This window comes from Patiria miniata, unplaced genomic scaffold (genome assembly GCF_015706575.1).
Source record: "Patiria miniata isolate m_02_andy unplaced genomic scaffold, ASM1570657v1 HiC_scaffold_3, whole genome shotgun sequence".
NCBI classification, from domain to species: domain Eukaryota; kingdom Metazoa; phylum Echinodermata; class Asteroidea; order Valvatida; family Asterinidae; genus Patiria; species Patiria miniata.
The window spans coordinates 46,086,328-46,102,163 of NW_024037069.1; the positions used below are offsets into that span (position 1 = coordinate 46,086,328).

The window sequence follows — 15,836 nt, forward strand, 5'->3', positions numbered from 1 at the left end:
CCCCCGATCTCGGCCATCGAGTGACGACAAATTATGATTCTCAGTGCATGCACAGACCAACTTAATATGAACATATCCAAGAAATTGCATGACTATAGGTTAAAGGGTTTTGGAATTATGGATAAATAATTATTGATATGCACCAATGGTAATTATGCTTTGTGTACACTACAAATATGGGGAAATTCAGTTTTCACGGCGCATAGCGCCAAAAAAAAATTCGCTGCACGGCAACCCATTGGTTGGAATTTTATGTTTTTGCCCTTTAGGGTTAACCCCAAAACAAGACGACCATGTCAACTATATCTTATGATATTCAACCTCAAGAACATCAACTTGACACCAAAATAAACAACTCTTAATAAGTAGTTTTCATTTAATTCTTACTTTTAATCTGTTCTCCTCTTTGCTAGGCACTGATTAGAAATTTCACAATGATTTATCTATTTACTTAAATCACCCAATATCAAAACAACATCAAAATAATATGCAGAAATAGTCTGTTTACTATACTCTGTTTACTATAATTACAGAGTGAGCTATAAAGTAAATGAACTTTTTCAATTCTTTAAACATTTTATCTGTGAACCATTTGTATTGGTTGAATGCTGAAAACAAGGGAACGCATTACCTATCGCAATATGTGACCCTACAGCATATAACCAGTCAGAAGTCACACTGCCATATTTTGAGATACAGCCTAGAAATACATCAGAATATTGAACATTTGTGTAAATAAATTAGGACAAGACTAGTGATGACTGTCCATCCAAGTTTTGTGCCGATTGTTTTTTTTTTATAGAAATGTGTGTTGTTTCCGAGTTCCCTTGGGAAACTTTTAAGTGCTTTTGCCTAAATTTCAGAAATGGATGGATTTGGGATTTAGTATTTTATAGCAAATATTCTTACACTGACTTGTTTGAAGCTTTGTGTGTATAGAAACTGATGCTGGACTGTCATTCACTAGCAGTCCAGTAAGGTATTTCATAATGATTTAGTAGTTTTGTTTTTGATGTTTGCAAATGTTGTATATTCCCTTTAACAACCAATTTCACAATTCTTTAAACTTTCCCAGGCCAAAAAATTGGAATCTGAAAATGCCAAAAACTCTGTCAGATTTTGTCTGATTCCCATATTCAGTACATTATTGGAAAGGATATTCAATGTCCTTTCCAATGAGCTCAAAATCCCAGTTTTCAAAAAATTGGTCCAAGTGACTGGTTTTGTGCTGGAGGGTCACAAATAGGTGTAATGGAAAAAAATGAAATGAAAACACACCATAATTTTGTGTAACAAACACTATGTCTGGTCTCTTAATAATAACGAAAAGCGATTCTTTCAAAAACAACACAACCGATCACGGAAATTATTCACATGCAGCATGAGATTTAGAAATCGCGTCTGCCGCGTATCCACGAAGTTGTATTTTAGATCTGGCAAGAATCACGAAAAGATTTAAAAAGAGATGTGAAAAGCTAACTGGTGAAACATGAATCACTGAAGTTGAGTATCTGTATTAGTTTCTGTACAAAAAATACAAAAGAATACAAAAATGTGAGGGGTCAACTTTTGGAAAAAATGAAATTAACTAGTGCTTAACACACACACAAAAAACGATACACAGAACATTGCACCATAATTTTTTTCATGCATGATCTACGGGGAGTAGTATTCTTTCAAGAATTCAATGGCACAATTGTACAAGTACATACTTCAAGGTAGTATCTATTTGGTGGTGTAAAAAGTTGTCCACGTGAAGTGATTCCATCTTTACGAATATAGCAAAATCAGTGGCGGCGCCAGACTCTAATTTTTTTTTTTGGGGGGGGCAATTGGGGGCAAGGAAATAATTTTTTGGGGCAGTCAAAAAAAATCTCAAGCCTGTGTACGCACGCGTACCATTGTCAATGGTCCAGAAATATGCCACTAGAGCACCTTAAGAGGTGTAGGCAGTTTTATGAATGAGAAATGTATCAAACAGAAGAATGGTGTATAACAAAATTATAACAAATGTACAAAGACGTTGGCCGCACACTATGTACGGCTGTATAAATGCATGTGTGGCATGTTTTGTCTTAAGTATACCAATGTTTTAATGCTTTCATTGGCTCCAAATTTTTACGAATCTTAACAGCGAAGAAAATAAACATAATTAATCTACTTGTACATAAAGAGTTCGGGGAAAAACTGGGGGGGGGGGGGGGGGGAGAAATGCCCCCTATAGAGCCGCAACTGAGCAAAATAAGCCATTTGCGTGTTAAATTTGCATAAAATCTGGAACACTGACTTAATCCAGTGCTTTGCACGTTTTAAGTTTGCATTCTCCCGACCAAAGAGACTGTTACTATATCACGTGATTTGGGGCAAGCCTTATGCTAGCAACCCCCAGCTCCAGCATGGTCTGGTGTCTTTGTGCCATTCTCACCCATTGTGAACAATGTATTGGTGCTGAGCGTCTCTTACGTAACCATGCAAGAGCTTGCCCCGAATCATGTGATTAGCAACAGTGTCTTGGTCTGGAGTATTCAAAGTTAAAATGTGCCAAGCATTCTGAGCAAGTCAGTGTACCAGATGTTTTTGAAATGTAAATCCCAAAGGGTATAGGTTACTCGCAAATGGCTTATTAGCCTCAGTGACTCAAATTGTAAAATGGGAAAAATAAAAAAATCAAGCGATAGTGGACTGACGATTAGCTGATGTATTTCTTTGATAACTGCTTCAACGACATACACGATTACAATTTCAGGAGTGCTTTCTAATTATCTCATTCTAAACACTACTGATCTCATACGCATAAATATCCTTGAAACCACTTACAGTGATGCATCATGGGTAACATTAAGACAGCCCGTTCCAATATGGAAGAGCTTGAGGGGGCCGCCTCCTCACAGGATCTCGATTTCAAACTCTAGGTTCGCATTTGGAGTGATCGTGAAGAGCACAGTGTTAAGGAAAACTTTCAAGAAGAACAGACCTGAACACTACATACTATGTGTAAAAATAAACGTGTCCTACTTTTGATCCTAAATGACTCTGTTGTTCACCAATGGAATTACATCAAAATTTCAGATCATGCAAACAAGGCATGACAAGTTTTATGGAGTGAGTTTCATCAGCTTTGTGCAGGAGGATGAGATTTAAACACCATACGCAAAAAAATACTCGCTTTCAGAATCTGCCACTTTTAACTTGACATCCTCCAATGTCGATACAGTGCTGGAGACGGTGGCGGCAGGCACGTGTTGCGGAAGGTCTGTGCTACAACTGAAAACTTCTAAAGGAATGCAGGGTCACCCCTAATGTCATTGCACACCTCCGCGATCGTGTGTTGTGCCAAGCGATCGAGGAGGTGTGCAATGGCATCAGAGGTAATCCTGCATTCCTCCAGAAGCTTTCGGCTGCAGCACGCGCCTTCCGCCACCGTCTCCAGCGCTGTATCGACATTTTGAAAGTAAGTATTTTTTTTCGTATGGCGTTTAAATCGCACCCTCTTTGCACAAGCTGATGGAACTCGCTCCATTTTGTCATGCCTAGTTGACATGATCGGGAAATATTGGTTTAATTCCATTGGTAAACAACAGAGTTATTTAGGATCAGAAGTAGGACCTTTTTGGACAAGTAATACATGTAGCACTGTTACGCCCCAACTATCGCATCGGTCCCAACTATAGTTGGGACTGTCCCAACTATAGTGCGGCAGTTGGGTCGGCCCAACTATAGTTAGGACTGGAGTTGCGCCGGATGCTTCATGCTTGATAGATCTTGTTGGATTAAATGTTCCGTGGCGCTGGCACCGTGTATTCGTCGTGCATGCATGCCGCAAGGCTGGCCAGTCACGTGGTACTGCCTAGTTGGATGAGTTGTCCAGCTGCTGGGTTTTATTGTCCAGCAACATTTTGCAAAATTCGAAGATTGCCATGGCCGGCCAACTATAGATGGGCCCCACCCATAGATAATTCCATTGGTCCCAAGTAAAGTCAGATGTGTATTAGAGTTGTAGGGAATGTTTTATAATCGTACAACAATGTACACTATAGTTGGGACCGCAAAATAAAAAGATTGGGGTGGCCCAACTATAGATTCGCCCCATCAATAGCTAATTTCAGTGGTCCCCAGTAAAGTCAGACGTGTATCAGAGCTGTAGGGAACGTTTTATAGTTGTACATCAATGTAAACTATAGTTGGGACACTGCACAATAAAAAGATCGGAGTGGCCCAACTATAGATGGGCCAGCCCAACAGTGGAACTTACAGTTGGGACCGTCCCAACTATAGTTGGGACAGGCCCAACTATAGTTGGGCCAGCCCAACTGTGGAACTACAGTTGGGACAGGCCCAACTATAGTTGGGACGGGCCCAACTATAGTTGGGACCGATGCGATAGTTGGGGCGTAACAGCACTCTATGACCAATTAGGAGTCATGAGAGCTCGGTGTGAGAGACACTCTGGGTGGTTGCACTGGTTTGCTCACGTACAAATGCAGTACAAATGTTCCAATGACAATTTCCCACTGAAAGTTAAAGAACCATCCACTCAAATGAATTGTTAAACAGGGTGAGTAAAAACAAAAGCAGAACCCTAAACCCCCCAAATATATTTCATATTAAAACAAATATGTAGCACCAAACATAATAATGACTGGAAAGCCAATTTCATAAGCTACTTCTTCAACCAATTGGATGTAAAAAAGGATATCCCCACGCTGGGAAGCCATTGGCTCCGTAACCTTTGTCAGAGCGGATCTTGAGAAGAGCAATCTCTCCTTTGCACATCGACAAGCAGCCTTCATCCCATCCTGAAAAAAAGAAGAAAATAGTCTATTCAATAATTTAAAACAGGCCCTTTACAAGAAGTGGGTAGCCTGACTGACCAACTCCAAATTTGACGTGTCGTCTTTTCAGTTGTCAGTTTTTATCGACAGAAATTTCTTTACTAACCCTAACCTTCCCAAATCCTCTTTGCGAAATGGAGGATTTTTGCAGGATTGAGGTTACATGGCAAAACTGTGTTGCTGATTTCGGACGATGCACCGTGTCAAGGTCTTGGGCCCGACCTTGTGTTGTTTTTGCTCAGCCATGCATAAGTTTAGGCCTATTTTAGGCCTTGAAATCCTCCCCACTGCTCCAGGATGTCACTGGCTCTGCCTTAAGATATTGACAGTGAGTGCCGGAGGATTTTGCAGGATTGAGGCAGTGGTCACCCCTCCAAGGACCACATTCAAGAAATAACGGAGGATTTTGCAGGATTGAGGCCGTCTGCTATTTTTACATGGAGGCAGTTGGAGGATTTTGCAGGATTGATCCTAGCAAAAATGCCAAGGGAGTTAGGGTTAATTCATGAATGGTCTACATATTTAAATTTCTAGCACTTGCCGTATGATTAATGGATTGAGTGCACCCCAACCTTTTAGTAAAAACAAAACCCAACCCTCAAACCAGGTAGGCTACATGTATGGGCCTTTGACAGCATTTGGTTCAATGACATAAGGGAAATTCTAGATAATAATGGTTGAAATTGGGACAATTTTCTTTCATCACAATTATAAAATCATAGTATCAGATGTAACAGGGACAGGGAAAAAAAGTGGACCCCAAATTTATAGAATGGCCTTAGAGCTATATTAAATTACTAGAGCGCTAACTCGTCATTCTGCACGCGGAGATGCTTTGAAGCCGTCCTGGGCGCAGACATTTTGAATTCATGTGCGTGTTTGTAGAACATAATGAAATTAGATGGATTGAATTTTGAAAGAGTACTCTACATGCGACGCGCAAGTAGAACATACACAAACAACTTAAGCCCGTCATTGACGGTACAAAAAAATGTGACAGCAAAAAGCATCTGCAGGGAATACGCGCACGCGTTGCGCTGTTTGCATAGAGCAAAATGACACGCTTATTTGTTGATCGTGCGTTTCGGTTTTGGGCGTATTGGCTTCGATAACGCATCGGTATGGAATACAAACGCAGATATGCAGATAGCCGTACAAAAGCCATAGGTTTGTGCACAAACATGGATGCGCCCAGCAGGCATTACTTTGTACACGAAGTTAGCGCTCTTGTAATTTAATATAGCTCTATGAGAATGGCCCACACATGAACTCAGTGTGTAGACTGAAGATGTGAACTCGTTCAAGGATTTCCCGGTGTTGGTTCAGTACCTTTGATCACTTTTCCCGCGCCGACCTGGAAGGTGAATGGCTGTTGTCCAGGATCTTTTGTGCTGTGGCAATAGAAATGAACAGATCACTAATAAATTCAATTCACTCATTTCTTTATACAGTGGAATGTAACTATACCGAACACCGCTATACCGAACATTCGGCTATACCGAACATCAGCACTGGCTCCCAATTATTGTGTACAAAACGTACCAAGCAATGTCAACAGAAGAGCGACAAATGGCTATTATAAAAAACTGTGTAATTACATAATTCAATAGTCGCACGTGTTCAAAGTCGTCTTTCAGTAACTACCAGGGCGTACTTGGTGAAGTTCTGCTACGGAATTGAAAATATTAATGGACAAGTTTGGCGACTCCGCGCGTGGTTTGTAAATGCAACTACACAATAACAATTATCAAAAGAGGGCGCCAAAAATGTGTGAAAATCGCTATACCGAACGATCGCTATTACGAACATAATTCTGTAGATCCCACGATGTTCGTTATAGCGACGTTCCACTGTAGTAATGGTCAAGGACATTACCAACCAGGAGTTTTGGATCTTCTCTCTAAATATTAGATGTCACCGTTATATTGGCTGGGTTATAGGCATTACACTGCCTTTCATAACCATGGAATTGCCCATTCACAAAACAAAAAACGTCTTCAATTAAAAAATTAAAAATTTTAATTAATGGTCAGCTTTTGCTGGTCCCAGAGAGCCACATTAGTGTCCTCTCTGACTTACTTACTATCACTTGTGACTTGCGGACTGGGCAGTGCTATCACATAGGACTACAAGCAACGCCAATGAATGGGCTAAATCCAGCCCATTGTGTAGACCAATGCAATCTTTCGGTGAATAGCCATTCTGAAGCAATTAAAGATATAGTCCATCATTTGTAATTTGTGCATTTTGTTCGTTTGAAGCAACAAAAGTGTTCAAAATCTAATGAACGATACCAAACAACTAACCTGATGAAGTTTCAGCTGAGCTTCAGCTGTACATTCCGAGAAAAACAGCATTCTAGGATCTCAATTTCAAATCAAAAGTTGCTGAATCATGTTTTGAATTGTTTTGAATTGCAGCTATACGCAATGTCGCGCACTGATCCGACGAATTATAGCAACTGCGCGCGCCTGTGCGTCGTGCCAATGCTTGCGCGCGCTGCGCCGAATAACAAAACGAACTACTAATTTAAATTTTCCTACGGTGGAAAGGCCTTCTTTCGTTGATTACTTCAAAATGATAGCTTGCCAGAAAGATTAATTTCACAGGGAGTTTAGTCCCCTTACTATCTTTCAACCAAGTATGTTTTTCAACAATAATACGCCAGTTACTTTTTCGGATGGCTGCAAATGATGGACTGTAGCTTTAAACAAAATTTTGTGGACTCTGGGACCAAAGCTCAGCCTTTTCTCAGTGATTTTTAAGGGAAGATACAACATTTGCAAACATCACAAAACGAAATGATCAAATTACCACGAAATACCTTACTGGATTGTTAGGAAATGACAGTCCAAAGCATCCTGTAAAATCATGGCTCCTGGTGTGCTGACATTTTCAAGAAAACTTTTTTTCCAACGATGGTCGGCCCGACCAGCGTTGGAAAAGCTGTTTTGTTTTCAAAACCTGCTCCTAATTTTTCCTAATTAGTTATTCCGCATTTTCTTTGCAATTGTACATATGTGTATAAGCCTTCTAGACTGATTCTCTGACCTTACAATTCCCCAAAGTCTATAAATTGCTCCGATTTATCTTAATTGGGGTCAGGGAACCAGACTACAAGAACATGATTGGTTTTCTTGGTTTTTTTTTTAGCATGATCTACAAGCCCAAAATGCGAACAAGTCATTTTAAAAATGTTTGCTATAAGGCCAAAAAAAGAAAATATTCGGTCTCTGGTCAGACCAAAGTTCCGGAATTGACACGGCCACGCGGCTTTTTTTTTTTTTTTGCTTTTTTTTTTTTTCTTCAAGCTTGGATTGTACACACAAGGTGGGGTACTATTTTGTTTTTTTGGTGTCCTCATGTACATTGGTGTCCTCCATAATTTGCCTTGGTGCTTTCGATCATTTGCCTTGGTGCAATTTCCCATTCCTTAGTGCTCTTTGGTAAAAGAAATTGAGGAGGTGCGGAAATAGAGGGCGCTGTTGGAGCTACCGCGGAACATTTTGGAAAAAAAAAAGATCGACGCCCGTGATTAAAATCGACGCGCGTGCTGACCAGAGACTGACTTATTTTTTTTTTGCCTAACAAACTGATCCTCGAAATTTGTTTATTTCTGAAAATTGCAGCAAAAGCAAATGCTGTACATGCCCAATAAACAAACATGGATAGGCCTTAGGGTACGTGCCATTAATAGGCTCAATTTTAAATTTTCGTGCAACAGCAGTGGGGACAACCTAAAATTACCATAGACTGGTTGGGTATACACCCCTGATCAAAAATATCAATATCCCCAAATAGGGGGATGCTCACTACTTTTTAACGTGTAGTTGATGACAACACATGCTAATACCTCCAAAATTTCTTGGGTGGGTTGCCAGCGAGGGAACCAGTGCAGTGGACGGTGATGGTCTCCAATGCCTGGACCTTGGTAGGACCTCCCGCACGCAGGATGTCCTTCACGACCCCGTCACTCACTGCAATGTTTTGGCTCATGGTTGAAAAGTCCGATCTCTGCGCAGAGGGTTAATATGAAGAGGGTGGGGGTGAAAGCGTGCCGAAGACAAACCCTGTTATTGTTAGGGGTCAGGGGGCATGCCCCCCCCCCCAATTAGCATACCATGGATTATTTTTGGCCCCATTCTACTAGTATTATAACACCCCGATATTGGTCAGCAGCTGAACTGGGTTGGGGGGGGGGGGGCAGTATTCTCTAGGAAGTTTTCTAGCCAGCTTTCTTTCAGTAGGCCTATAGATAAACGAGCCAGCTACATTGTATAGTGCCCTCTTTGAAGTGTATACGAGGTATTAATATAATTGTGCAAGACCTGTGGCCTAGTGGATATGATACTTGATAGCATGTGCAGAGTGAGAGATCCCCAGCATAGCAGGGTTCGATTTCCAGCTTAGCAAAATTTTCAATTTTTTTTTCATCCCCAAAAAATAAGAATAGCCTATATCATGTGTACCTCTTTCAATTTTATATTGACTAAAGTTCCAATATTTAATAGGAAAGATTCCCATATCTGGCCATCAGTAATATTTCCCTTAACCCTAAACAGGCCGGGTTATTTTGACCATCTCTCAGGTAATTTCATTACTATAGCTAGGTCAAAGGGTTTTGGAATTATGGCTAATTAATTATTCATATGCTCGAATAATAATTCTGCACTGTGTACACTATGTATATGGGGAAATTCAGTTTCCACGTAAAATTTTTCGCTGTGCGCCGATATTTTTGTTTTTGGTATCAAAAGATGCGAAAGGCTCGAGTCTAAAAAGTCATAAGAGCTTGGGTCGTGAAATTTTTTCAAGGCTATCGCGGAAAAAAGTGGAGGGGGTGAATTCCGCCCCCCCCCCCTGATTCCGTTACCGAGCACGCGCGATGCATCGATTATGATAATAAGTAGACTGGATCACGTTTGTAAACACATGTGCATTTCAAACGATAATAGGGAATCGGGAACTAGCACAGCTTTTATGGTGGATACCAGTTCAAGCTGGTTCCCGATTCCCTTTTACAGTTCGAAATGCACGTGTATGTGTTTACAAACGTGACTCATTATCATAATCAATGTATCGCGCGCGCTCGGTAACGGAATCGCACTCGGGATACAGGGACCATCGAATGTATGCTGGGCATGTAGAAGAAATCGCGTTGTTCAAACATTAAACACGATCGGGAATTTAACGTGTTCAAGATCGCGAGGGGAGCTCTCCGAAATGAACGGAAAATTTCACTCTTTTTCCGGATCGTAAGTAAACTTCAGTACAACCATCTTAATTATCGATGTCTACTTGTACCTTAGGTGGCATATCTAGTAATTCATTTAATTTGGAGGCCGTTTTGAAGGTGAAATCTGATGTTTTTTGTTGGAAAATGTTGGTTTTTGGGACGGTGTTGTCCAGGTCGCGGTATTAGCTTGGACCCCACTATCGCCGGACCATGTCCAAATGTTAAAAAAAGGCGATAAGTTGGGTCAAAGTTACTCGGACTAGTCATAATTAAGGTGACAAGTGATGGCCAGATATTAGCCCCATAAATGTGGCCTATTTACTGGACTGCCTCCGTAAACATAGGCCACACGTCCACATGTACAAAAATCGTGTCGACGTTGCCAAATTTTGATTTTCACATTTAGGCTTAGTTTGTAGGATTTTTTTGCTTTAGAAGCATACTCACCCACTTTATAGGCTAGTCAGAAAGTGCTGCCTTTTTCAGATGTCTAATTTTTGTGAAATTTCATGTTGAAATTTTGATACGCAAACGTGTAAAAATGAAACTGGAAATTTCACGAAAAATATACATCTGAAAAGGCAGCACTTTCTGATTAGCCTATAAAGAGGGTGAGTATGCTTCTAAAGCAAAACAAACCTACAAACTAAGCCTAAATGTGAAAATCAAAATTTGGCAAAGTCGACACGTTTTCAACATGAAATTTCACAAAAATTAGACATCTGAAAAAGGCAGCACTTTCTGATTAGCCTATATAGAGGGTGAGAATGCTTCTAAAGCTAAAAAATCCTACAAACTAAGCCTAAATGTGAAAATCAAAATTTGGCAAAGTCGACACGATTTTTGTACATGTGGATGTGTGGCCTATGTTTACGGAGGCAGTCCAGTAAATAGGCCACATTTATGGGGCTAGCTAGTCCGAGTAACTTGGACCCAACTTATCGCCTTTTGGAGTAATTGCAGAATACCCCGCCACTCGGAAATACACCCCTAAAATCACTGGCTACGAGGTTGGAATCACTGCAAAAGAAACAATTCAAGTCCATTGCCAGCTACGCGGATACTGAGTGGGGCCGGGGTCCATTATTTGAGAACGAAGCAACACAAAATGAATGGGAGTTGCTGAAAAAATGTGTAAGTCCAAACCAACCACCCTGTTGGCGGCTACGAGGCTACGGAGTGGGAGTCTTTAACATTTGGACATGGTCTGGCGATATCGCCAGACCATGTCCAAATGTTAAAAAAGGCGATAAGTTGGGTCCAAGTTACTCGGACTAGGGCTAGCCAGATATTAGACCCGTGAACGTGGCTTGTAAACTACGCCACGTTCTTATGTCATTTCGAACCTGGCGAACGTGTCCTTCTGACTCCCTCCGTTACACACACTGGACGTTATTTTGCCCATGTAATAAGTACTCACATATGAAGCTGTCTTGAATTCTATTTGTACGTCAAAACTTGCATTTGACGAAAATTGAGGAAAATTCTGGCCCCGGTTCATGAAGTCCGTCCGCTACTGCTAGCTGCCATTTTCTCCCAACTGACGCATGCGCATTGCGTTTTATTTTCGTATGATTCGACGGCTGTTTACTGTCGCAGCTAAAACAGACATCGTTTTAGACAAGTTTCAAGTCCTTTCCTCTCTCACCGCACTGCACGCGGTCGCACGTGCGCCCGCGTGTGTGTGCACACACGTACTGTACACGAGATGAGCCGAGCAGCCAATCGTCTGCGGGGGGGGGGGGGGGGGGGGGGGGGGGGGGGTTTCAGGGTTGCGACATGAAACAGCCGTCAATCTGTCCAAGCGACTCAGACGCGTCCGGGGTTATTTGTCATGGTCAGGTTAAAATCTAATTTCTACACGTTCGTATGGGTCTTTACTGATGGGCAAATTTCGTCGAAATTACACAACCGAAACAATCGGACGGGCAAATTTAGATTTGTAGGTGAGTACTCAACACCCAAACGGAATTATGTATGTCGGATCGATTTCGCCAGGTTCGAAATGAAACAAGAACGTGGCGTTGTATACAACGCCACGTTCACGGGTCTAGCCAGATATGGGAATCTTTCGAAATATCTTCTCATTGAAAAACAAAACAAAACAACAACGAATTAAACCTGTTAAAAAAAGGCAATTTTTATGATTGTCTACATAAACCGGAGACCTAGGCCTACCAACTTTGCACCAAAAAAATGCAAGAAAGAGGCCTTTAAAGCGGGACTGAAATTTGAGTGAACTCACCCTCGCAAACCCAACAGAAGTTATCAACTTGTAGGCGAGCAACAGGGTGACCGTAAGGTCAGAGCCAAATTCTGCTAAATGCACATCAAAAATCTGTCAGATTTATCAAAAATCTGCAAAATTCCCTAGAATTACTCGAAATACACTATAAACACTTAAAATCACATGCAGATTTGTAGTATTGCCTTAATTGAAGATTCAAATTACATAATAAACAATCTAGTAACATAAAGATGTTGTGAAATTATTGGTTAATTTCGGGCAAAACGCAGATCCGGCCATCCCCATGCCACGACGAAGTCCGTTTTGCAGTGAACCTCAGCACCTAAACCAGCCAACCTGTCCCATTGATGCAAGGATTTTTTGAAAGGATTGAAGCTTTTTAAACAAACGGACACTTTTTTGTTCAAATTCGCTGTTTTCTGTCAAATAACCATTTTTGCAGAATTCTGCCAGAAATCTGACCAAAAAATCCATTCTGTCAAATTTTCTGTCAAACTCGTTTTAAAACAAAAATTCTGTCAAAGTTAGCCGAGAATCGGCTCAAACGGTCACCCCCGTGAGCAACCTCGTCCCCCACTAAAATGGTAGTACAAAACAAAAACTAGGCGGGCGCCTAGGCATTATGGAACCTGAGTGAACCTGGCCGCGTATTCGGCCAGATACCACAGCCGCGTATTCAGCCGTGTATTCAGCCGCGTATTCATAAAGTACGGAGGCCAATAAACAACATTATTGATATGATAAATTTTTATATATTTTTTAATAATGCGGATTTCATCGAGGAGTGTACCGAAAATGAAGGACGTCAGTATTATGTTTGATGGTCAGTTATTGAGACTAGAGGCTTCCTATAAATTATTTTGGTTTCAGATCTAGGGCAGCTATGAATCACGTGATACTCGTCCTGAGAAAAAAACGTTCTAAAATAGCATTTTACGGTTGTACGACATTAAACTTAATAAGTTAAACTTCGAGACAAAGTGTACCAAACAGTGTAGAAGAAAAAGTCAAATCGCCGATCACATCTTAAAGAGTGGTGTCCCGCCTACACTCTATTTTGGTTTCAGGTGTGTGGGGTGTATCTGTCACGTGACAATGGCATAACAAAATGGGCTCTCACCGCCAAATTTACTTTATTTTATATATTTAATGCGGATTTCAGGAAAAAGTGTACCGAAAATGCAACATGTCCGAATTATGTTTGATGGTCAGTTATTGAGGACTAGAGGCTTCCTGTAAATTATTTTGGTTACAGATCTAGGGCAGCTATGAATCACGTGATACTCGTCCTGAGAAAAGTCGTACTAAAATAGCATTTTGCGGTATTAACGTTGTACATTTAACTTAAGTTAAACTTCGAGACAAAGTGTACCAAACAGTGTAGAAGAAAAAGTCAAATTGCCGATGACACCTTAAAGAGTGGTGTCCCGCCTACACTCTATTTTGGTTTCAGGTGTGTGGGGTGTATCTGTCACGTGACAATGGCATAACAAAATGGGCTCTCACCGCCAAATTTACTTTATTTTATATATTTAATGCGGATTTCAGGGAAAAGTGTACCGAAAATGCAACATGTCCGAATTATGTTTGATGGTCAGTTATTGAGGACTAGAGGCTTCCTGTAAATTATTTTCGTTTCAGATCTAGGGCAGCTATGAATCACGTGATACTCGTCCTGAGAAAAGTCGTACTAAAATAGCATTTTGCGGTATTAACGTTGTTACATTTAACTTAAGTTAAACTTCGAGACAAAGTGTACCAAACAGTGTAGAAGAAAAAGTCAAATCGCCGATGACACCTTAAAGAGTGGTGTCCCGCCTACACTCTATTTTGGTTTCAGGTGTGTGGGGTGTATCTGTCACGTGACAATGGCATAACAAAATGGGCTCTCACCGCCAAATTTACTTTATTTTATATATTTAATGCGGATTTCAGGGAAAAGTGTACCGAAAATGCAACATGTCCGAATTATGTTTGATGGTCAGTTATTGAGGACTAGAGGCTTCCTGTAAATTATTTTCGTTTCAGATCTAGGGCAGCTATGAATCACGTGATACTCGTCCTGAGAAAAAAAACGTTCTAAAATAGCATTTTACGGTTGTACGACATTAAACTTAAGTTAAACTTCGAGACAAAATGTACCAAACAGTGTAGAAGAAAAAGTCAAATCGCCCATCACATCTTAAAGAGTGGTGTCCCGCCTACACTCTATTTTGGTTTCAGGTGTGTGGGGTGTATCTGTCACGTGACAATGGCATAACAAAATGGGCTCTCACCGCCAAATTTACTTTATTTTATATATTTAATGCGGATTTCAGGGAAAAGTGTACCGAAAATGCAACATGTCCGAATTATGTTTGATGGTCAGTTATTGAGGACTAGAGGCTTCCAGTAAATTATTTTCGTTTCAGATCTAGGGCAGCTATGAATCACGTGATACTCGTCCTGAGAAAAAAACGTTCTAAAATAGCATTTTACGGTTGTACGACATTAAACTTAATAAGTTAAACTTCGAGACAAAGTGTACCAAACAGTGTAGAAGAAAAAGTCAAATCGCCGATCACATCTTAAAAAGTGGTGTCCCGCCTACACTCTATTTTGGTTTCAGGTGTGTGGGGTGTATCTGTCACGTGACAATGGCATAACAAAATGGGCTCTCACCGCCAAATTTACTTTATTTTATATATTTAATGCGGATTTCAGGAAAAAGTGTACCGAAAATGCAACATGTCCGAATTATGTTTGATGGTCAGTTATTGAGGACAAGAGGCTTCCTGTAAATTATTTTGGTTACAGATCTAGGGCGGCTATGAATCACGTGATACTCGTCCTGAGAAAAGTCGTACTAAAATAGCATTTTGCGGTATTAACGTTGTACATTTAAGTTAAACTTCGAGACAAAGTGTACCAAACAGTGTAGAAGAAAAAGTCAAATCGCCGATGACACCTTAAAGAGTGGTGTCCTGCCTACACTCTATTTTGGTTTCAGGTGTGTGGGGTGTATCTGTCACGTGACAATGGCATAACAAAATGGGCTCTCACCGCCAAATTTACTTTATTTTATATATTTAATGCGGATTTCAGGAAAAAGTGTACCGAAAATGCAACATGTCCGAATTATGTTTGATGGTCAGTTATTGAGGACTACAAGCTTCCTGTAAATTATTTTGGTTTCAGATCTAGGGCAGCTATGAATCACGTGATACTCGTCCTGAGAAAAGTCGTACTAAAATAACATTTTGCGGTAACGTTGTACATTTAACTTTAATAAGTTAAACTTCGAGACAAGGTGTACCAAACAGTGTAGAAGAAAAAGTCAAATCGCCCATCACATCTTAAAGAGTGGTGTCCCGCCTACACTCTATTTTGGTTTCAGGTGTGTGGGGTGTATCTGTCACGTGACAATGGCATAACAAAATGGGCTCTCACCGCCAAATTTACTTTATTTTATATATTTAATGCGGATTTCAGGGAAAAGTGTACCGAAAATGCAACATGTCCGAATTATGTTTGATGGTCA

General features: G+C 40.6%; 1 protein-coding gene across 2 annotated transcripts; it reads right to left on the bottom strand.

Moving 5' to 3' along the window:
• Positions 1-369: 369 nt before the first annotated feature.
• LOC119738175 (peptidyl-prolyl cis-trans isomerase FKBP12-like) lies at positions 370-12,448 on the bottom strand. 2 transcript variants are annotated; one of them, XR_005272436.1, is made up of 6 exons: positions 12,314-12,448; positions 8,686-8,846; positions 6,162-6,223; positions 4,697-4,796; positions 2,818-2,931; positions 370-1,523 (listed from the first exon to the last, which is right to left on the bottom strand). XR_005272436.1 is itself a non-coding variant. In XM_038212924.1 (5 exons), the coding sequence occupies exons 2-5, from the start codon at positions 8,826-8,828 to the stop codon at positions 2,886-2,888; spliced, it is 351 nt and encodes a 116-aa protein (XP_038068852.1). In that variant the 5' UTR covers positions 8,829-8,846; positions 12,314-12,448; the 3' UTR covers positions 2,529-2,885. The 2 variants fall into 2 exon arrangements, 1 of the variants encoding a protein (XP_038068852.1); XM_038212924.1 differs by lacking the exon at positions 370-1,523 and having other exon boundaries at positions 2,529-2,931.
• Positions 12,449-15,836: the final 3,388 nt, after the last annotated feature.